The following is a 23,963-nucleotide window of genomic DNA, read 5'->3' on the forward strand; positions in this document are numbered from 1 at the left end:
TCTGAAAGAGCAGACTTTAAGCTTTAAAATGATGTATAACTCAATTCAAATGGACTCTCCTAACCTTTCTAAATATTGGAAAGAAAGCACAAACTCAGGAAAAGTGTGAACTGAGAAAAGAGGCTCTGAAATACAGTGTCTATTCAAGCGCTTAATCTTTACCAAACCGTGCTGGCTGTGCGATGAATGGGACAAAAAACAGAAAGTAAACCACCAGAGTAACAACAATGAAGGGATTATCAGATTAAACTGAAATTAAGCATGCCTCATTAACACATTCTGTCCATAATTAATGCCAACTTTCAAAGCAGTAGCACTATCCTTTCAAAAGTTATTAGAGTTGAAAGTGAAGAATGTGGACAAGAAATGAAAAAGGGATTCTAAAGACACACCTAATCACACTATTCTACCAAAAATGTTCGAGATAAACTGCTAAAAAACACACTTTCCTACCCATTTTATGATACCAAATTTTAGCATGATGTAAAAGAAGACCCGCTCTTTCAGAAAATATGAAAAAGTCAAGTTCGGCTAGGTTGACCCACTTCACTTATTTTCAGTCCTCACGCAAAATCAGTGTGTGCGACTTTATGTTCGTTTTGAGGTGCACGGTCACAAATGTAGAAACATGCAAGGTACACTAAACAACAACAACAAAAGTGCCAAAGTAAAAGCTGATGTCTTCATCAAAAATATATGCAGCTTGTATGAAGCATACACTGTACAGGTACTTTTCTACTGTTACGGCTGTGATACCATTATCCAAAACTCCGGAAAATTGTCCCACACTCATACAATGTAAAGACAATCTTTGATGGTCCACATATGTACAAACTTTGTCCAGATTTTATGAGCCATCTAAAACAATAAAAAATACTGAAATTTTTTAACAATGAAAAAAAAAAGCCCTAATGATGTTATTGTAGAGTGGTCTAATGTCTCACTTCAGTACATAGACAGAGAGGTAAGAGACTCTGCACTCATCAGTGACAGTGACTCAGTAACTCATACATGTTGCACAAAGAGCCACATAACATGGAGTAACATGTCTTCATTGCACGTGCAGTAGAGTCAATGTTCCCTTATAGATTGTTCTCCAAATTTGCATTAGCATCACATACCTGCCAACATTTCAAGACGAAATATCTTACTTGTGGATTGCAAAAATCTTATTTTATATGCAAACTGAAGTTAAAAATCTTACTTTCGGTCAAATCTTCACAAAATACACATGAAAGGTATATCTGAATATTTTTAAAAATCTGATTTCTCTGACAGAAAATCTGATTTTGCTATTTTTAACGTAAAAAATCTTACTGAATCTGATAAAATCTTACTAGTTGGCAAGTATGGTATCAAGGGTGGATGGGGATGGGCAATTGTTTACCATAACAACTCATTGCACCTGATGCTATAAAATCACAAAAGAACTAGTTTCTTCATATCATCATTTCCTAACACCTTAACAAGGAGGAAATTTTGTCCAGGAATTAGGAGCACTCCAATGAAAACCAGGATCAATACTGCTATTTTTTGGAAAACCGAGACAGATTTCAAAAGAAGGGTACTTTTCAGGAATAGAAACTGAGAGCTTGTCTCTGCCAAACGACAATGGAACTTGTAGGGCTTACATGGAGCATAGAACATGACGAGCACAGAATTGTGGCCGGCGAGGTAACTGTCAAAGGTCGAGTCCTTGAGGTGGACGACGTCCGTTTCCTCGTCACTCCATTCTGGCTCCTTCTCCGGCTCCTTGGGAGGCTGGGGACTTTCGGGGGGAGAGTGGCAACATATTCGCGTTCAGACTAATCATGAACAGATGAAGTTACAACTTGATAAACATCTTTTATCATCAACAACCACAACGAAATGACAAAAAGCCGATTCACAAACTTAATAGGAAACATTCCATCTTTACTTCAGGAACTAGAATAAGAATCATCAGAAAAAGAGAAAGATAAGAATTGTTGTCTAAAGCAGAGCATTCCCAGTGGAAGAAGTTTAAACGGAAGAGACAGATCTTAAGTATGCGGTAACAAAGCAGCAAACTATAAAGGGAAAAATATAAACAAATATAAACACCATTGTATACTCAGAGAACTATTGCAAAAGTGGAAATTTTCATGGTGTTGAAATTTTCGCATATTTCGCGCAACCAGAAGCTAGCGAGAAAATAAATGCACGTCAATATTTTTGCGTGCCATATGTCCCAGTAGTTGATGTCCTGATTCCGCGGAATTAAAAACACACGAAACTCTTCTTATCCAGCCAAACGCCAAAAAAAAATTAGTCGTGCGAAAATATCCACTCTTACAGTAAACTGTCATGATATACCTCATAATGTGTATTCCTGCAACAGTTGGTAATCATCAAAGAACAAACATTTTAAGGTGCAGAAAAGCAAAAATATAGTGATTTTCATTATCACTCTTCCCTCCTAGTCATATTTCAAACACTTACTCATTCATCCATTCCACAATGCCGTCTTTGGTTCTTTCTCCTCCATAATCATATTTCCGTTTTCCTTTTCTGCAAAAACAAGAAAGAGAGCACAAAAAAAAAAGACAAGCGTTTGACATGAATTATATTTTAATCACAAATGAATAGAAATGATAAGAAGCAAATTTCACTATTAAACATGACTTACATTGTAACCGTAACAGGGTGTGAGTGACGATAAGATTTGCACACAGACTCTTTCACTTCAAAACAAAATTAATTTCCACTGACAAATACATTTTGCACAGCATTACCAGGGAAATGTTAGCACAAATCACCTTCCACTGGAGATCATAAAAAGTTCTTACATTTGTTTAGGACCTTTAATCCAGAATATTTCTTTCTGAAGAATTTGAAGAATATTCTCTTTTAATGGATCATGTGGTTTCATGCAAGTTAGGTTCAGACAAGCAACTAATTACATGACCAAATTTCAACACAAAAATATGTGCCTCATTAAAAAAAAAAAAAATACAAACACATCAGAAGTTGTGGTACCATTTTCAAATTCCCCTATTTGTATAATCACTATTGAATTGAATTCATTTGGGGATTCTGTTTTCATACTTCTGGGTCACACAATAAGTAGGATGCCAGCTACAAACATGTTGAGAGCACAATTCTATCCAAAAACATGGATAACTTACTCAAAATATAAAATAGTTGGGAAGCCAGTGATATTGAAAGCTTGCCGCGTGGCCATGTTTTCTGGCCTGTCCACATCCATGCCGGCCAGAACCTGGAAATGGCAGAAACATTATATGACATAAAATAATCTGAAGGAGAATGGATGGTTCTTGGTGTACACTAAACACCCCTCTATCCACCTCCCTCTTTCCATCACCAGGGTTACCCCGTAAACCAGTTTCACTTCTCATCATCTCTTTATGAACTTCAAGAGTTTTGAATTTGCAGAATGGTAGCAAATGAATCACACATAATTAGGAACCTCTATTTCGTTGTCAATTCAGTTCAGGCAACATTTACAGTTTCTTGCAAAAGAATAGTATAGACAAGACATGAGATAATAACCAAATCATTTGAGAGTTGTAGCTTCATGCCCATGAGAGTATTTAGTCATTTAAGGATGTAAAGAAAGATTATAATATCTGCACCTTTTTCTTTCTTTGACTGCAAGGCCACCTGTGCAAGTATCATATAATCTCATTTCCTGCTGAACAGGTAGAATCCCTTTCTCCAGTAGGCACAGGGTTAGTGAGTGATGGTGAATTTACAGAAATCTGAAATTACACATGATCGACATAGTGTCTACATGTATGTACCTGGTATCTCACTTCTAATCCAAAGGACTTTGTTTAGTGAACAAACAATACACTCTACTTTATGATACCTTCACAGGAGGAAAGTGTTCAGTGTGAAAGGTCGTTGAAGACAATGCTTAAAGATCCTCATCAGAACCGAAACAGATCAAAGATGAACGCTGTCTTTATTGTCCCAATCTAAAGTACAGTTTGACCCTGTATGTGCTCAAGCATGTAGCTCTAACTTGCCATGGTCAATACCATTATACTTCTTTTATCTCCCTACCCTTCTCTCCCCCACTCCCCACTCCCTTCTCCCACCCCCCCCCCCCCCCCCCAGGTTTTGAGCTGTGTGTGAGTTGGGCAACCTACTGCAGCTGAAATAATGAGGATATATATGGGATTAACAAGAAGATAGGACCAAACTCTACACCTGGACAGACTTACCGCTGATCCCTTGAGCTCTGTGGCAGCTCCAGCAAACTCGGGCTTCATCCGTTTGCAGTGGCCGCACCCTGTGTTTGGGAGACCATGAATATGTGAGTGTGTGTGTGTGTGGGGGGGGGGGGGGAAGAGAGTTGGAAGAGAGAGGGGGCAGGGGATATGAAAAGGGGAAATCAAAAGTCATTTAACATGCATTTATAAATATGCATAAATCAGGATGACTATGTTACACACCCCATCATTACCACATCTCTTGCCAATGGTTAAGCACAAATGTTGAGTATCACCCTGTGTATCAAATATATCTGGATCTGCATGAGAAAAGAGAACATGATACTGGCCTCATTATCTCGCCTCACACAAATTGCATCATGTGCATTCGACTGGCTGATGTCTAATATTCCTATTTCAGTAGAAGTAGTCTTTTCAGCACTTATTTGCCTCCTTGTTTCCTGTCGTCCTACTTTCTTCATTATTGGCCAACAGAATGCAGCTCTAAACTTCCTCAAGATTACATAATAAAACTTGGAATCCACTTCTCATCATTGTCTTAATTGATACTTAATTCTGGTATTTAATGTGGGAAAAAAAATGTTTGTCCTTCCTTTATGAATTAACACACAAATCCTAGGGCATCTTCTGGGCAGAGACATAAAAGCCATATATGTACTTGTATAGACCGATTCGGGTTTGTTGAGGGCAGCAGACAATTTGGGCACTGGGCGCAGCCATTAGCTCAAATTGCGGTGTCCCAGCCTACCCCCCTCCTCTCCCCCACCCCACGGGCAACATGTTTATCGCGCACTTGTAGCAGGAGAGTACGCGCACTTGTAACAAAGGTTCGCGCATTAAACGAGCGTTCGTGCACTCAGTACGAGACGCCTATTGGCTAAAACAACCGTGCATCAGTTTTTCATTCCGTGTGCGTGTTAATGTAGGGAGGGGGTGGGGGAGAGGGGGTCGGCCAGGACACCGCAGTAATGGCGCTGCCCATGCCAATAATACACAAACCGCCTCACAGAATCGGTCTATATATGTTCCATTTTTTTACAGCAGAATACTTACATGGTGCATAAAACATCGTCAGAATTGGCTTCTTTTCCTTCAACAGTAACTTCTGAAAATCCTGCAAAAGAGATGTGGTAAGCCGATTTGAGTTGTTTACACTTAGCTGAGCTTTCATAAGTCAAAACAAATTAGAACAGAGAATCCTTCTCCACATAATCTTTTTGCTTTTAATAGAACAATTCAGGGTGAGTAACATACAGACTTGGCCTTGTAGTTGAATGGGAAGCAATATGACTACTAGTATATTGACACATCACACAGCTTTGACGGAATTGCGATTGAGAAGTGTCATTTACAAACAACTGGCAGGGGTTTGTGTTACAAGAATGACTTGCAATTGGATCCTGAGGAGACACACTGATATAACATTTCAAATTGATAAAATACCTTGGGCATCATGTCAGCCTTGTGCTTATCTGAAATTTGTGTGCCATACTAGAACTACATGTATGTACAGAGCCTGATCATGTTCTCAACCTAAATAAGTCACTCTGCTCTTATATTTCAGGACTTACGGGAAAAGAAAGGCCAATTTTTCTTCCACATACACAAATTGGTAATATAATCAACCCTTCTTGTCTGTAATAAATTCCAGAATTATTGTGATTTTTCAGGCAATTTTCAACATCATTCCTTTTCACATTATAACACAGTACACAGTATATCACACAGTACCAAGGTAATTATAATCATTTCCAGCTGATCATTTCATAATTGGAAGTATGTATCCTACCACTACCACTCTCACCTTGGTACTTCCAAGATGGACCACATCACCAGCGTTCAGTTCTTCCTCCCAGGGAAGGTCGCCCTCGGGGTCCCGCATGAAATTGATCAGAGACTGCAGACAGAAAAAGTAGAGCAAGAATCCATGATGGAATGGGTGAGGTATACAACAGTTCCACTGAGAGAACTCAAAAATTCTCCCCACCAGATAATGGAGTGGACAGTTCCCCGTTACAATGACAATAACCTCCATAACATTGACCCTCCACGGCTCAGCATTCATGGAGTCAATTTTCTCAAATTTGTTGCTCATTTGAAAAATGTCCTAGTTTGATATGATACGCAATTGTTGACAAAACTGCGAGGCTGCTGAATTCTGGACATTTAAAAAAAAAAAACTATTTCACAGAGAAAAAATATACATACTGTGAAGGAAAATATAGGTAAAAATATAAGAACAGCGCAAATAATAACTATAACAACAACAATAATAATAATAATAATAATAATAACCATAATCACAATCATAATCATAATAATAAAAATAATCATTATCATCATCATCATAATAATAATAAGCATATCACATGAAATTTAAGAAAAATGCTGAGTTACTTCAGATACAAATTTTCCTATTTTTGGTGAAACAGAAACCTACTGTTGGTAGTCCTGGAAATGGTTTCCAAGTCAGCCACACAATGCTTGCCAAGAACATTAAAGGGATGGTACAGTATTGGTGGAGCTGAGAACTGGGCTTTTAACTTTTTGCAAGATACCAAGAAAACACTTATGAAATGGTACAGAGCATACCATTTTAAGAGGAATTCAAAGTTTATTCGATGAAAATCGGGTGTGGAATGACTGAAACACCCAAAAACAAAGTAAAACAAAGCGATCGTAATAAAGTGTGGGTCCCACACTTTACTGGAATACATGTTTTGGATATCTCAGCCATTTCAAAACCAATTTTCATCAAATAAACATTAAATTTCTCATGGAATTACATGCTCTTTCATATTTCAGAAGAGGTTTCTCATCATCTCATCAAAAAATGTTAGAAACCTGAAATTTGGTCTCAACTAAAACTATACGATCCCTTTAAATGTTTCAGGAAAAGGGGATGTTTCGATATTCACCTAAAATCTTGTACATCAACATGATTTCCTGCAAAGTGACATTTCGATGGGAATTACAGCTGTGCTATTCACACCCATCAGTCTAATCATTCTCTGGACAAGCCTCGCTGATCAGATCAATTGTCCAGTCTGATATGCTTCATTGGTAACAAGACACACCACTGATTCACACCTTACCAAAAATACATCAGAGTTTATTCCATCCCAGGACAGAAACAAAACGAGACAAGCATGTGTGATTTCCATCTGTTTCATCTTCCAAGGTCACACCACGCATATGGGCCTATTGAAAATCTCAGGGATTACCCACTTTAACCAGATTACTCCTTGAATCAATCATTGCAATGCACCGTCAAAGTACAATTTCACCATGCACTGAGAACATTTAATGACAATGAACATGGACACTGCCATTGCAGTTTTTGTGTCCTCACTTCAGATAATTTAGACACTTACTCACTGGAAGCAGGATATGGTTGTGAGGTAAAATTTTACTTACGAAATGTTTATATCTACCATGGCAACATAAAGGTATGGAGTAACATGAACACCAAGAGTGACTTGAAACAGGAATTACACAGAAAAAGAAACAAATAAATTTCTTATTTACATGTAATATCTCTTGTTGTTGATTTAACTAAGATGACCTTAGAAATATATCAACACTAGTGCACAAACTACAAATAAACCTTCATTGTCAATTTCTCCTGTAATCAGATATACCGGTACTGAATCCTCATGCCTTACACAGAGCTCAACATTAACGGTGGCCCTATGGCTGGGGCCACTGAAAATTGGTGCCAGGCCACCTAATCTACACCATGTACATATATCTTCTGGTGGCCTGATGGGGCAACTAGGATTCAAAATGGATTGCTACTTTTACTTTTATTTCAGGCCTGGTGCTATATATTTTTTTTTTCAGGCCACTAAAATTTCAGATTTAAACATTCTAGTGGCCACCGGGCAGAAGAGTTAGTGTTGAGCCCTGCTTATATACAGGTATGCAAGCCATGTACTTACAATGCTATTCATTTTGAGGAAATCTTTCATCAAGTCTATTGATGTACAAATGAATAAGGCAGGCTTACCAAGAAGAAAAAAAAATCGGTCAGCTCTAAAATGGTGACCTGCAAATTGCAGTGCATAGAGTCCATTAGATCTCACTGCATGCATCATAACTTATTGATATCAAGCGGTGAGGTCAATGGCAACCAGCCTACATTTGTAGCAATATTGTGAGTAGCAGTAGTCAGACAGGTGCAAGCTTTAATATGCAGCTGGCTTTGGCGAAGGTACTTTAGTGAGACTGCTGTGCGTACACCAAATGGCACCCCCATATGACACACAGGCTAAGTTCATCATCCTGGTATAGCTTCCCAAAAGAGCTGCAACAAGGTACATGTATTACTGCATCAAGGACCAAGGATCAAGGAACTCTTTCGGTGCCAGGGACATTGGACAATGTGTGGTAGCACTATGGGGTTTCCTGTGCCAACTGTCACTTGCAACATACAAAGGGTTAAGACAGCTGTGTAAAATTGTAACATACTGCGATCAACTAACGCAGTAAAATGCGTTGTGTTTCAAGCCTGCCAATGAGTACAGCACACCATGGCCCGAATTCACGAAGGTGGTACAATTGAAACCATGGTTTAAACCATGGACAATTTGTATGGTGCGCCAAGTGTTGCATGGCCTATTTCGTTACAAAATCAGTCATTTCGTCGATGAAATGACCATTTCGTTGACGAAATGCTCATTTCATTAACGGAATGATCATTTTGTTGACGAAATGTTGTCATATCGTTACGAAATGATCATTTTGTCGATGAAATGATTGATTTTGTAACGAAATAGGCCATGCGACACTTGGCGCTCCATACAAATTGTCCATGGTTTAAACTACAGTTTCAATTGTACCAACTTCGTGAATTCAGGCCCTTGAATGTGTTGCATGACAGCTACACAAACTGTGTGCTGAAAAAAAAAAGAAGAAGAAAAAAGCATTGACGCACAGTCATGTGATCTTGATACCCATTGCCATTGGCTGCATTCTAGATCTGCATCTCCTAATTCGAGTTAATGCGGATAATCCTCGACCATCGCTTCAATCAAATGAATTAGCAATTGTACGAATCAGCAAAGGATGACCACAGTACTTCAGTAATGGAATCACGACCAGGTGGCGCCACCGAAAAAAGCTAGCTCTGTCATAAATCAAGACTGACAGGAAAGAGCAAGCAGGCCTATGAAATGAAAGTGATGTTGTACGCTGCGGTGCATTGCAATGCGAAGAAATGGATTTTGTAAATTGGTTGATGGGACGCCACTCTCCCTGGTGAGTGGTTCATTGAACTGGCTTCATCTTCCCTGAGGTATACACGCCATATGAGGTCATCTGTAGAAATTTCTATGGCAATGCGAGATGTTTCCCCCATACACTGACTCTACAATCTAATGGACTTCCACAAATACCCAGGCACTGTGACACACAGTGTAACTCATATTCATTTTGTATCATTTCTTTTAAAGAGCAAATTGATCATAATCTTACTTCCAAGATACAGTGTTAACAGTATACACAATTTTTCAGCAGGGATTCAGAAATGCAGCATATGAGCCAGCTAATTTCCAGATGTGCTCTATTTTTGTTTTTGTAAATTCCTTTAGTGCTAATGTTTATTTATCATAGCACTGATCCATACCTATCAATATGTGCATACACATGCTACAATTTTCTTGCTATTTAATTCATAACTAAATATCTGTACATAATAAATCTTGGGTTTATTCAAAACAGAATGATTCATCATACAATAGAGTAAGGGATATTAAAATATGCTTAGAACAGGATGAAATTAATGCATAAATAGAGGATTTACCAACCTGGATTAAAAGATGACAGATAAGATTTAGTGGACCTAAGAAATTTGTCAAACCAGTGCCCAGGAATTACCAAATAATATTGAGTAAATTAATAATCATACCACAGTCTCAGGGGAGTCTAACTAAATACAACACAAGTCTTATCTGCTCTGCATGTACTGTAAACAGAGCCATAGACCTCTATCATTGTAGCAACAATACACTTCATTCAATAACCCTGGGACCACTATGAAGCTGGGTTTGCAAGCACGCCAAGTTATACGGCGCTGGATCACACATATGGTTTGGTTCACACCCATATTTACACATCACTGAAAGAACTGAATCAACCGGGGAGCATATCAATATTATATCAATTTTGATGCCCATTTTCAAATATCAACTCGTGCAGCTGACAGATCAGGTGTATTTCCACTGCACAGAGAGATAATAACTGAGTGTACAATGACCAAATGAAGAATAGTTGAGCACTCAGCAGCTAGCGAGATAGGGAAAAAATAAATAAAATCAGTCAATATTGACATAATTGATGTGATGATTCATGCGCTCCATACAATAAATCTTCCTTGGGTAGACAGCACTGCAAGACACTGGGGGATGTTCAAGCATCTTTTCCAGCAACTTTTCTCATGAGGGTGCCATTCAAATTGTTACCAAAAAATAAAAAATAAAAAATAAAAAATAAAAAATCAAGGACATTATAGCTTTTGTGGAAAGAATATGGGCGACATTTTCAAAGCCATAGTTCAGCATGAACCTACATCAAATGGTTGGATACGAGCCTCATGATGGTTACTACAGTGTATCAGCAAGAGGGACAAGGACATATAAAAACTGCATGTATCACATCACAACACTGAACAGCACAGCTTTTCATTTCCCTTTTGGAAATCAACATAATGAATTTCTGACATTATCATAATTAGGTGATACGCTTTTAGCGTATCACCTATTGTGATTGTCAAAATTTCTCTTTTTTTTTATTCTTCTTTCTTTCTGCCACATTTTGTGTCGTCAATATCTCAAGAATGACATTACGAAATAACATGACATTTTCAGTCAACATGTCTCATGACAAAATCTAGCCACAATAAGGTTTTCATGACAGTAACATATCGATGACGTCATCTAGGCGCCATTTTGTGATTTTCGGACTTTGTCACATGATCGATCATAACTTCATAACTAGATGTCATTTCTGTATCATTTTCGGTGGACATGAAGTTCAGGTCACGCTCTATCTTACTTTCTAACGCTAGTTACACAGGTCATCATTACGCGCGCGTAAGCGCGCGTCAAAATTTTAAAAGGCTCAAAACGACTTCCCAATGGGAAATCTCGAAGTTTCAGACAATTTCAAGCGTTTCAAACATTTTCTCGCGTGCGCGTCCGTCCGCGCAATTTCGCGCGCAGAGCCCGTAAGCAACATGAAAATGCAATTTTTTTGACTGATTTGGATTCCTTATACTCTGAGTAACAATATCCATTGATTTCCGATCGATTTCGACCTATAACAAAGGAATGCACTGGCGTCAAAGTTGAAATTCCGCGTGCGCGTCTTTCTGCAAATATAGTGAAAAAACATGTCTTTGTTTATTTCGCCATAGCTCTTTAAATCGTCCGTTGACCCCATATTTCTATTGCATATTACAAAAGTATATGAATTGTAAATAACATTCCAAGTATCAATATTGCCAGGAACACGCGATGACGTCATCATATCGTCATTTTAAATAAAAAAAGTGGAATTGATTTTTTTGAGGTACTGTTTCAGACATTCATTAGCTCGTATCTCTGTTGTTTAAGCTCAATATTATCCCAAATTCAGATATGTTGTACTTTGAACATTTGCCTCTCAAGTCCATGTGATGGTTTTGAAATATGATGACGTCATCATACTAGAAATTGTAATTAAAGGTAAAGACTCAAAATCAGACAAGTTTACGTGTTATGTCTATGGGAGGTGATTTTTTTTCAAACCATGCATTGACTTGACAACGTTTAAGCACCTTTACCTCATCTGTTTTTGCTCCATTTCCTCTGAAACATACGTATGTTGTAGCTGAGACAATAAGCTTTAGTAATCGTGCATTTTATGTTTTCAAATCTCCTCATTAGGTTGATAATTTTGTAGTTTAAAACTGAAAATGAGAATGCAATCTGTACAGAACGATTCCCAATTTTTTTTTTGCAACTGTATATTGATCGAATCCACGCTGCCACTTGTGAGAAGTTGAATAGCGCCATCACAAGTCAACTAGTCACGATAGTATTATTATATATTTAAGTTTCGCATTCACTCTTCAGGACATCCGTGTGGCGTAATCGCTTAGCGCTGGGTGTTCATAACGCCATACCGGAAGGTGAGAAGTTCGACTCCCGCAGGACTTTTCCCGTTCTTTTTGTTTTTCTTTTCTTTTTTTTTTCGGCAGGTCAGGTTTACTCCGATGTCATTTATCATATTATTTTATCAAGTGTACGTAACCCGTGAACACGGCTGCTCTATTTCCCTTGTTTTGTATTGGAGTTTGGAGATTGGGTTTGCTTCATTAATTTTGTCACACTTAATGTTGTAAATTGCCCCTTGTTACAGTGTCCCGCTTGCCACCTTTCGTTTGCTCTTTCCTTTTCTCTTCATTGGTTATTGTTATACTGTAACAGGATAGGTAGGAACATGTACGTTTGAATAACTTGCAGGAATGGGAGCTGAATTGATTACTCTAGTCCAGGTGTATGGCGTCTCGCTCATCTCTTTGAAATTCCAGGTTGTTATTGTTTGACCCAACAACGGAGATGTAGACAGGTTTTATGTTGCTATAGAGGTATCTTGTGCCACATGAATTGAAGGCATCACTGTATAGTAGTAGTAATGAACTTTTTCATGTTGTAAATGATATAAAGATATGAATTTCACATCCAGTCTTCGGGACAGCCGTGTGGCTTTATAGTCGCTTAGCGCGCTGCATGGACATTATGCACTACCTTAGGACGAGATGTTCGAGACCCGCAGGACGCTATTATTTTTTTTTCTCTCTCTTTCTTTGTTTTTCTTTTGGCAGTTCAGCTTCATTCCGATGTCATTACCCCACGACACACAGTCACTCAAGTTCCCTTTTTTTTTGTCGGAGGCTGGAGGTTGGATTTGCTTCATTTATCATACGTAATGTTGTAAATTGCCCTTGGTATACAGTGCCCCGCTTGCCACCTTTCGTTTTCTCTTTCCTTTTCTCTACGTTTGTTCCTGTTACACTGCACAAGACAGGTCGGGAAATAATTTACATAATTCAACTGGAGCAGGAATGGCAACTGAATAAATTAACTCTAGGCCAGGTGTATGGCGTCTAGCTCATCTCTTTGAAATTCCAGATTGTTATTGTTTGACCCAATAGCGGAATTGTAGACAGGTTTTATGTTGCTATAGAGGTATCTTGTGCCACATGAGTAGAAGGCATCACTGTTTAGTAGTAGTAATGAACTTTTTCATGTCCCTCCATGTCAGTTATAGGGGCTATAGGGGTTGTGTGTCTATCTGCCAAAGAAAAGGAAAACTTATTTTCGTCATGGCTGTTTCTCTATACGTAGCCGTAGGTGATGAGTGTTGTTGGTATCTGAGCAGTAAATAACGCAACATCAGGCTGAAATCCCCCTTAGTTATACGCGCTAAGCGTTCAATTGATATTTATCATCTTGATTTATGTAGTCAATCGCTGCTAATGGACGGTTACAGAATTATGTTATGACACCTTTCACTGAAAGTTTGTAAAGCAAAGTTTGTGGACAAGGCAAGCAATTGTACATGAATAATACCATTGATTTCAGAGGGAAATTATGGTATACCTAAATGTAAGGGTATCATTGCTTTGAAATTGCTGAGACAATATTATCTTGGCACGAGGGCTTCCACTTCTAATAACAGATCCCTTTGAAGATGTGTCAGTCACGGGTGATCGTCATGATTCACCTTTCACGTAGAAGGTATACGTTCCACACTCTTAGTTCGAGAAGACTTACCATCATACTTCAAATTGTGATTAAAGGTAAAGACTCAAAATCAGACAAGTTGACGTGTTATGTCTATGGAAGGTGATTTTTTTTTTAACCATGCATTGACTTGACAACGTTTAAGCACCTTTATCTCAACTGATTTTGCTCCATTTCCTCTGAAACTTAAGTATGTGGTAGCTCAGACAATACGCTGCAGTAATCATGCATTTTATTTTTTCAAATCTCCTCATCAGGTTGATAATTTTGCAGCTAAAAACTGAAAATGACAATGGAATGTGGACAAAACGATTCCTGAATCATCTTTCACGTATAAGCTTACGTTCCTCATATTTTCTCGTCAAGACGTACTGTCATGGCCGAGAGGATAAAGGCGACGTCACAAGAGACGTGAGGTTCCACACGTACGGGTTCGAACCCCATAAGAGCACGAAACAAAATACTTATATCTTTTGCTTTTTTCCTTTTATGGAGTATTCACCTTCGTCCATGTAGAAATCACGTTTTCATGTAAACGTACACACACACACACACACACACACACAATATCCCTTTGTTTTTTGTTGGAGACCACATTGCTTTGACAGGCAACTTGGACTTGAAATTACAAATGTTAAAGTGAAGATGACTTTTAAAAGACCGCATGGCCATGTTTGATTTTTTTTTTTACAATATAAAGACCTATTGGTAAATATTCATTCACATATCCTTTCCAATCAACTTACTTGGACACGCCGACACCACTACAAGAAATTTTCAATTAGTTGCATGACAGAAACAATTTCATCTGAATTATGTAGGACTGTATAAAGAATTGGACTTCACGAACATTTCTCAATATTACTTCAAGTCGCTACTTTACATTATTTTCATTGTCGATCACTGAAAATGAGAATGAAATCTGGTTGAAACGATTCAAGATTTATCTTTGTAACTGTATATTGATCGAATCCACACGGCCACTCGTGGGAAGTTGAATAGCGCTATCAGTCACTTGACGTATATAGCCAAAAAACTGAATATAAATGTATAGCATACACAGATATATTTAAGTTTCGCACACGATCTTCGGATCTTCCATGTGGCAGAATTGCTTAGCACGCTGCGTGTTTATAATGCCCGACCGGAAGGAGAGAAGTTAATCGAGTCCCGCAGGACTTTTTCCTTTTATTTCTTTTTTCTTTCTTTTTTTCTGCAGTTCAGCTTCACTCTGATGTCATGAACACAGCTACTCTATTTTCCTTGTTTTGTATTGGAGTTTGGAGGTTGGGTTTGCTTCTTTAATTTTGTCACACGTAATGTTGTAAATTGCCCCTTGAATTAAAACAGTACCCCGCTTGCCACCATTCGTTTTCTCTTTCCTTTTCTCTTCATTTGTTCTTGTTATACTGTAGCAGGATGTTTAGGAACGTGTACGTTTATATAATTAACAGGAATGGGAACTGAATTAATTAACTCTAGTCCAGGTGCATGGCGTCTCGCTTATCTCTTTGGAATTCCAGGTTGTTATTGTTTGACCAAATGACGGAGTTAAAGACAGGCAGGGAAGGAAGTGACGTGATATTGCTTCATAATGAGGAATTTCGGGCAACACCTTTCCAAGTGTAGTGATTATGACGGCGTTCTCTGTCGTTTATTTTCGTCATGGTTGTTTCACTAGTTCAGCCATAGGTGACATATGTTGTTGGCATCTGGGAGAATAGAACAGATCTGTACCAAACTGGAATAGCCCTATAAGCAATGTGGTAAGCGTTCAATTTTTTTGCATTATCTTTCTTCTTTAAAGTCAGTCATTACTGATCGAAACACACAATATAATATGACACGTTCTACTGGTAGTTTAGGAAAAGGGAGTTACTGCACGATGCAATGATAAATGTGCTACCATTGATTTTAGAGACGTCATTGTGGTGTGGTACTGGTGATGGTAAGGGAACCATAGATTGCTTTTAAAGTAATGAGACAATCATTGGACCTTTGCATCAAGACCGTATTCCCATCTAGAATATAATGCATGTTCGTGCGGCGTTTTTTTTTAATCCTGACGTGGGCATTTTCTTTTTCTTGTTTTTAATTCAAGAATGTTATATCTAAATTTGTTTCTTTCCCCTAACATTTTTTTTTTTTGTTGAATATAAAGTTGGACGTTCCGTGACCGAGTAGAAAAGCAGCGATTTAGTTACAGTTTCAATGCATCTTGTTTACCATCTTCTCTTACATTAAATTGATGGTTTTTATATTTGACATGGTCTGTCTATTTGCCAGTTTATGCTCATAAAACACTGCTATAACAACTAATACATTTGCTTCACTTGTCACACGCAATGATATGGATTGCAGTTGTGCATGCAGTTTTCCTTTTGCCACCTCTCGTTTTTCTCTCCCCCTTTCCCTCACTTTGGTTTTGTTATACTGCAGATGGGAATGATTACAATAACATAACCCAACTTGAGGTAGGAATGAGAACTGAATAAATTAACTCTAGGCCAGGTGTATATAGCGTCTCCCTCATATCTTTCAAATTTCAGGTTGTCATTGTTCGACCAACGGAGTTGAAGACAGGCTTTATGTTGCTATAGAGGTATCTCGCGCCACATGAATGGAATGCATACGCTGTTTAGTATTAGTAATGAACTTTTTCATGTCCATCCCTGCCAATGAAAGTGTGTTTGACGAGGTTCTGTGTCATTCTGCCTACGAGAAAACAAAGTTTTATTTTCGCCATGGCTGTTTCGCTATGCGTAGCCGTGGGTAATGGATGTTGTTGGCATGTGGGCAGTAAAGAACCGAGTATCATGCTATAATACCCCCCCCCCCCCCGTTAGGTTCTAAGCGTTCAATACGGTGATATATCTTTCTTCTTTATTAAATCAATCACTGCCGATGGAATTACAGAATTATGTTATGACACGTTTCACTGAAAGCTTAAAAAACAAAGTTTATGCACGATACAAGTAATGGTGCATGAGTCCTATAGACCATTGATTTTAGGTGAGAAATTATGATATGCCTATAGTAGGGGTGTCATTGATTAGGAATTAATGAAACGATTAAGCACTCCTTCCACTTCTAACTGTCCCCTTTGAATGTGTGTCGATCACGTGAGATCGTCATAAATTATCATTCACGTATAAGCTTACGTTCAAAGTGTACTCTTAGTTAGAGGAGACCTATAGTTACATGGTTAAAGGCGATGTCTCTTTCGCTGGAGCCGTACGTTTGGCCCATTTTTCTTTTGCCCTTTTCTCTTTAATTGAGGTATCACTTTCGTCCAGGATAAATCACATTCTCATGTAAACAGACTCCCTTGCTCTATATCCCTTGTTTTGTATCGGAGGCTTCATTGGTTTTAATGCTGGTAAATCTCACAGGCTTGTATATAGCTGTAAGAGATCTCTGAACTGAGCATTGTAATAGCAAGATTAGAGGGAGTCATATTGGTTATGTAAATAATGGTCAAAGGTCATGTTTTAAAAGGCCACTGTTAATGCCAGGATGGTTATAAACACTTAATTGTCATATTTTATTTGTACGTGCCGAGGATCGCTTGGACCCCGTTTAGAGTGCGAGGCTCGGCCGCGGCTCGGCCGCGCCGAGCCCACCTTCATTTCGGTGTAAACGCGCAAAAGGCCAAATGCGGGGCCAAAATTGGCCTCGCATTATGCCACGCTCTGGAGGTGGTCTCGGCCGCGGTCGAGCCGCGGTCGCGCCCGGCCTTTTTCTCAGTGTAAGCGCAAAGTGGGCTAAATGCGCGGCCAATTTTAGTCTGGCTTCCAAACCCTCGCCTGTACTATTTCGCTATTCAGGATATTAACCACTTTAACGTCGAAAACTAGGATAGTTTAAGGTGGTTTTGTCCTGCAAAGGATTTTCTCCTTCGGCAAAGGCCTTTGCCCGAACGGCGACTTCGTCGCCATGGAATTCAGTTGGCAAAGGATCTGAAAACCAGACAATACCAAATTGCGTTTGTTTAAAAGTAGAGCGCCACTACGACAAAATATTGAAAGGTTTGAATCAAAAGTGCGGCCGAGCCCGGCAGTGTAAACGGACTAAATTGCGGGGCTCGGCCTCGCAATTGAGGTTGGCCTTGGCCGCGGCTCGGCCGCGGCTCGGCCCAGCCCCGCACCGTAAACGGGGTCTAAGTTTATGCACTGTACGTACTCAAAAAGTCCGTAAATCGACTTAGTCGCACACGCACAGAATTTCCACTTAGTTTGTGTGACAGAAAAACAAATGTGATCTGAATAATGTAGGCCCAAAAAAGTTCAACTAAGTATCTCATTATAACTTCAATGTGCTATATTACATTCTTTTCTTTGTCGATCACGGATGACCGACATCTGATGAACCCAAGCGTATCACCTAACTCGTCCTCAGTGTGACGAGTTTCATATCTCGTTTTTTCATAGCGTTTATCATCACATTCATGATAAAGAACAAGTAAGAAATAGACTTGAATAGGAGAGACCACATATGTAATGTACCAAACCTTTGTACCAAAGATGAAACTTATTACAAACAAACACAGACAAGTACAAACATGATACAGGTTGAACTGGGAACAGTTGAGTCTAAACACCCCCCTCCAAAAAAAAAAAAAAAAAAAGAAAAAGAAAAAATATATATATATGACAATACATATAATATATGAATTCTCTTTATACCAGCTTTAAAAATCAAGCTTAACTAATAAATCTTATTGGGTACAATTCTCAATATCAACCTGCAATTTTTTTTTTTTACCCTCATGTAGGCTTTTAGATACACACACGCATACGTATATATATATATATATATATATATATATATATATATATATATATATATACATACACACACACATACATACATACATACATACATATATATATATATATATATATATATATATATACATACACACATACATACATACATACATATTGGTTTATTTCATCAAAACAAGAATGTAGCAGCCCTGAGGCTGAACTGCTTACCTTTTGCCTTTTCTGCCTGTCATAGTCTTTATGGTATTCTCCATCTCTGGAAGAATAGAAGCATTATCATCATTTTTATTACCATCAGTATCACTGTCACCATTTTCATTCTAATCATTATAAGCAGAAGTTATGGAAACAAAATTCCAAACATACATTTCATCATTAATCGTACACTTAATATGATTATCATATCACAACTGATAACATGTTTCATTCAGTAAAGATTCACATTTAAATTTTAACAGAGAATGCAAGAATACAAAATGGTACTGAACTCATTGCCATCACCACATATTTCTACTACTTGTATTATAATCATTATTATCATTACTACTACAACTACTGATATTACTTCATGTCTACAACTGCTACTATTTTCATCATCATCATCACTACCTAGCATTATCATTGGGCACAGCTAGGTCAATTCACCATGGCTGAGGGAGGACTCACTTGTAATGTTTGAGAGCAAACGGCGATGGAGACACCTTCATCTTCTTGCACAGCTTCTTGGCATCGCTGCAGACGAGGAACGAGAAAAATGGTAATAATAATAACGATAACATACCAAAGTGATCAGTAATATCGCGCTAAATTGGCAGCTGTGAGTCATGCACAGAAATCCCTCTTCAGAGGCAAACATCACAGTGAAACCTCGGTTCCATTTTCCTCTTATGATACGACTTCAGAACGGAATATAACTGAATGATGTCATCAGCATCAAATTATTCTGGAGTTTCAGCAATGGCGGCTTGTGAAAGTAGACAAAGAGATAAGGTTGCGTATTCACTGACAAGACAGTGATTAAATGGTACCTTTATCACACTGACGAGAGAATTGTGAGGAGATAGCATATGGATATATCACCAACTTTTGAATTTGTACAAGATTCTGAATGATATTATAAGTGTATCATTTGAACAACACGAGGAGCAGTTAACACTTCGATCTTTTGCTCACTTTCCTATCTGATTTATATGCAAAATTCTACTTTCACTGTTCTGCTTGGTTGGTTTAACTTAATTCATTCTTGATGGTGATGATAATAACAACAAATAACATTTATATAACACCTAATGAAGTCATTTCAATGTGCATCGATACAGAACAATAATGTTGAATTAAAATATGGAATGTAATAACCAATATTGTGATGTATACTGCCAGAAAGAGAAAACTGCTTGAATAAGTGAGTTTTGAGCATTGATTTCAACATGTCAACAATTTGAGCATTTTGAATGTGAAAGGGAGTTTTGTTCCAAAGAAATGGAGCAATGACAGTAAATGCCCTGTATCATCAGTAACGGGTACAAATGCGAGACCCATTTTGCAGAGTAGAGGGAAAAACTGAGAGATCTGGTTGAAGCAGAGGAGCGGCATTTTCTTTTAAATCATTACTGGTCCCACTCGAGGGAAACCACTGGGACAAATTATCACTTTGATTCATTGACCATGCATGTCCTGACGCTCCCCTAGGGCATAATTTCTTTTTGTCTGCATTTAGATCAATGAGATACACATGTGTGGCATTTCAATTTTGGCACTTCAATTTCGGCATTTCAATCTTGCCATTTTGATTTGACAGAGCTGGGGCCGCCACTCCAGCTCTGACGTGGTGTCAGTGACTATCGTAACAACAACATGATATACCAATAATGAGCATACATCATCTTAGAGACAGACAGCACAATTATGTGTGCATTATGTCCTGAATTAATGATAACATTCACAATCATCATTATCATCATCACCATTATAATGACATAAAATATTATAAAATTCATGAATAAAAAAATCAACTGCTGTCTTCCTTCTGTTTTTACCCCCACATATGCTGTCACAGTGAAAGAACACAGCAGAGTTAATGTCAAATGGATGGTATAATTGGTTAATGTGAGGATTCAGTTTTTAACTTTTTGAGAGATACCTAGATACCACTATATAAAATGTTACATGGCATACAATAATAAGAGGAATTCAAAGTTTATTTGATAAAAATCGATTTGAAATGACAGAGATATCCGAAAAAAACAAAGTAAAACAAAGCAATCCTAATAAAAGGTGGGTTACACTTTTTATTAGGATTGCTTTCCTTTAGATATCTCAGCCCTTTCAACAACAATTTTCATCAGATAAACTTTGAATTCCTCTTAGTATTATATGCTCTCTTGTATTTCATAAGATGTTTCTCATTTCAAAAGAAGTTGAAAGTTTCTCATTATCTAAATACATAATATATCATAAAAAGTTGGAAACCTGAAGCCCTAACTAAACCAAAATCATACCATCCCTTTAAGGATAACTGATGATGCATTGGCACCATCTTGATGAAGAGCCCCAGTGTAGGGCCAATGATGCATGCATAAAATCAGAAAAATCCCAAATTTGTCCTACAGTGGGATCACATTGATCACATGATTAAGAACTGACTTATGGGACATCAGGGTCCCATTTCATAATAGATATTAGGATGGCAACTCTTGCTGGAATGGCAACTTCCAATAGCAACAACCAATCAGGAAGCTGGATTCTTGTTGTTACCATGACAATTGCCATTCATGCAGGAGTTGCTATCGTATCATCTTTTAATGAAATGGTTGCAATTAGTCATACACAATTGACAACGACAGATTGATTACTTCAAATGCAAAGTTACACCACGGCTAATCACTACTAAAAAGAAAAACTTCTGACACGAGAAAGAGCATGACATTTTGGTGAGAGTTGCTATAGTTTGTAGGTAACTGTGCACATTCCCCCAGAAATATTATCAGAATATTACAGACTTAAGTGAAGTTTTTTCCAATTTCATCTAAAGATTTCTAAATCAATGTACGATAAGAATGTTCACAGCAGAATTTGATTCTTTGTTTGGTTTTGTTTGTTGTTGTTGTTTTGTCATTTGGCTTCAACTAAATGTTTGGGTTCTTCTCCATTGCCAAAACACATAAAAAGGGAGCAACTCATTGGCTAGGCTCTTGTTAATATCATGCTTGCAGCAGACTTCTAACCAACAGCGCATGCATATCATGGCATCAAAATTTGTGCCTTTTTTTAAAGGACAAGTCCACCTTCATATACATGTGAATTGAGTGAATGCAACAAATAGCAGAACACATCAGTGAAAGTTTGGGGAAAATCCGACAATCCGTTCTGAAGTTATGAATTTTTAAAGTACCTGCGCAGTCACTGCTGGATGAGAAGACTACTGCAGTGTATGATGTCACGAGTACAACGTTATAAGGAAAATAAAAAGAGAATTTCACAAAACTTTACATTTTGAATAAAGTGCACATTTCTTTGACTTGTTACTGACGTATCTAAAGGGTAATATTATTCCCCCTGCCTTCTGAAAGAGAAAAGTCGAGTGTTCTTTTGTTATGCGAGAAAAGTGAAAATATGTTAAATTTTCTTTAGTCTTTCTTTATAGTTGTACACATGTGACATCACAAGCTATAGTAGTCTTCTCATCCAGCCGTGACTGCGCAGAGACTTCAAGAATCATAACTTTTGAATAGGTTGTCCGATTTTCCTCCAACTCTCACTGATGTGTTCTACTACTATTGCTGCATTCACTCAACCCATGAACTTGTCCTTTAATGTGCTCTAAACTCATGTAGTTTTCATTGCAGTATGAAAACAAGGTCACACATACACGTACATTGTAGCAACTTTGAACCTTGTACATGGCAATCATTCCCAGTGAGAGTGATCCTAAAATTAAGATCTAAAACAGCAGGAATTACAAGTATTGCTCACGAATATATAATATCACAAGAGATGATATTGTGAGAGACAGAGATTAGCGAAGAAACCAGATATGTACTGCGTGTATTTTAGTGTCAACATTTGTGTGCTGAAGGTCTGTTTTGCCATTGTATCACGACGCTAAATACATGTATCACATTAAAGGGATGGTACAGTATTGGTGGAGATGAGAAATGGGCTTTTAACTTTTTGCGAGAAACCAAGAAACCACTTATGATATAGTACAGGACAGAACATACCATTTCAAGAGGAAATAAGAGGAAAAAGTTTATTTGATGAAAATTGGGTTTGGAATAACTGAAACATCCAAAAACAAAGTAAAACAAAGCGATCGTAATAAAGTGTGGGTCCCACACTTTATTAGAATCGCTGTTTTTTGGATATCTCAGCCATTTCAAAACCAATTTTCATCAAATAAACATTGAATTCCTCATAGAATTACATGCTCTTTTATATTTCATAAGAGGTTTCTCATTATCTCACCAAAAAATGTTAGAAACCTGAAATTAGTTCTCAACCAAAACTATACCATCCCTTTAACATCCAGTAGAACATGAGAAGCGCAGTGCACTCTAGAAAGGTACAATAAATCTCTTCAATCTGCCTACATCAAAGTAAACATATTTCACCTTGCATTGGATACATACAATGTAGGTGTCAGCTAAAAGCTGCTAGTATAGTCTTAATTTCAGACTTATTGCATTTCCTCAAGTACCAGTACTGCATTTTACATGCCTTCAAGTTCAGAAGCAGATTTGAAAAATGATGAATTTATAGAGTAAATAATCACCAAAAGGTCTCACAAAAAGGGACAATTTCTTCTAACATCTGTGATGAGATACAGACTCTACAAGACATACATGGCTGTTATCAGGAGAGTTTAACAAAGCAAAATGAAAAAAAAAATATCAAGCAAGCAATTGAGCAGCATGCACAAAGACCAATAGTGTCGATAAACACATAGATATCTGGCCGAGTGTCAACAAATTTTGCACAAACAGCAGCAGGTGAGAATACACATATGATGCGGCAAATGCGTCGCTTTTAATGGCAAGGTTTGACATAACAGTCCATGTCCCTGCCCTTCAGGGGGGAAAATTCCAAGAAAAATTTGGCTTAAAAGGCTTGAGGAAAATGCAAGTCATCAACAACATTCAATCTCCAACAGACTAGCTGAGAATACTGGCTTA

General features: G+C 37.9%; 1 protein-coding gene across 1 annotated transcript in view; it reads right to left on the reverse strand.

Annotated features, from left to right (window-relative positions):
* The window catches only part of LOC140237402 (protein disulfide-isomerase A5-like), a 61,050-nt gene that overhangs the window by 27,228 nt on the left and 9,859 nt on the right, over window positions 1–23,963 (reverse strand). Inside the window, exons 4-11 of the mRNA XM_072317322.1 lie at window positions 19,459–19,524; window positions 19,003–19,048; window positions 6,022–6,114; window positions 5,271–5,331; window positions 4,209–4,276; window positions 3,147–3,238; window positions 2,461–2,529; window positions 1,632–1,768 (exon numbers count right to left, since the gene is read on the reverse strand). Of these exons, the coding sequence (XP_072173423.1) occupies window positions 1,632–1,768; window positions 2,461–2,529; window positions 3,147–3,238; window positions 4,209–4,276; window positions 5,271–5,331; window positions 6,022–6,114; window positions 19,003–19,048; window positions 19,459–19,524 (632 nt within the window). The remainder of the gene's footprint in view (window positions 1–1,631; window positions 1,769–2,460; window positions 2,530–3,146; window positions 3,239–4,208; window positions 4,277–5,270; window positions 5,332–6,021; window positions 6,115–19,002; window positions 19,049–19,458; window positions 19,525–23,963) is intronic.

Source organism: Diadema setosum, chromosome 14, assembly GCF_964275005.1.
Source record: "Diadema setosum chromosome 14, eeDiaSeto1, whole genome shotgun sequence".
NCBI lineage: Eukaryota > Metazoa > Echinodermata > Echinoidea > Diadematoida > Diadematidae > Diadema > Diadema setosum.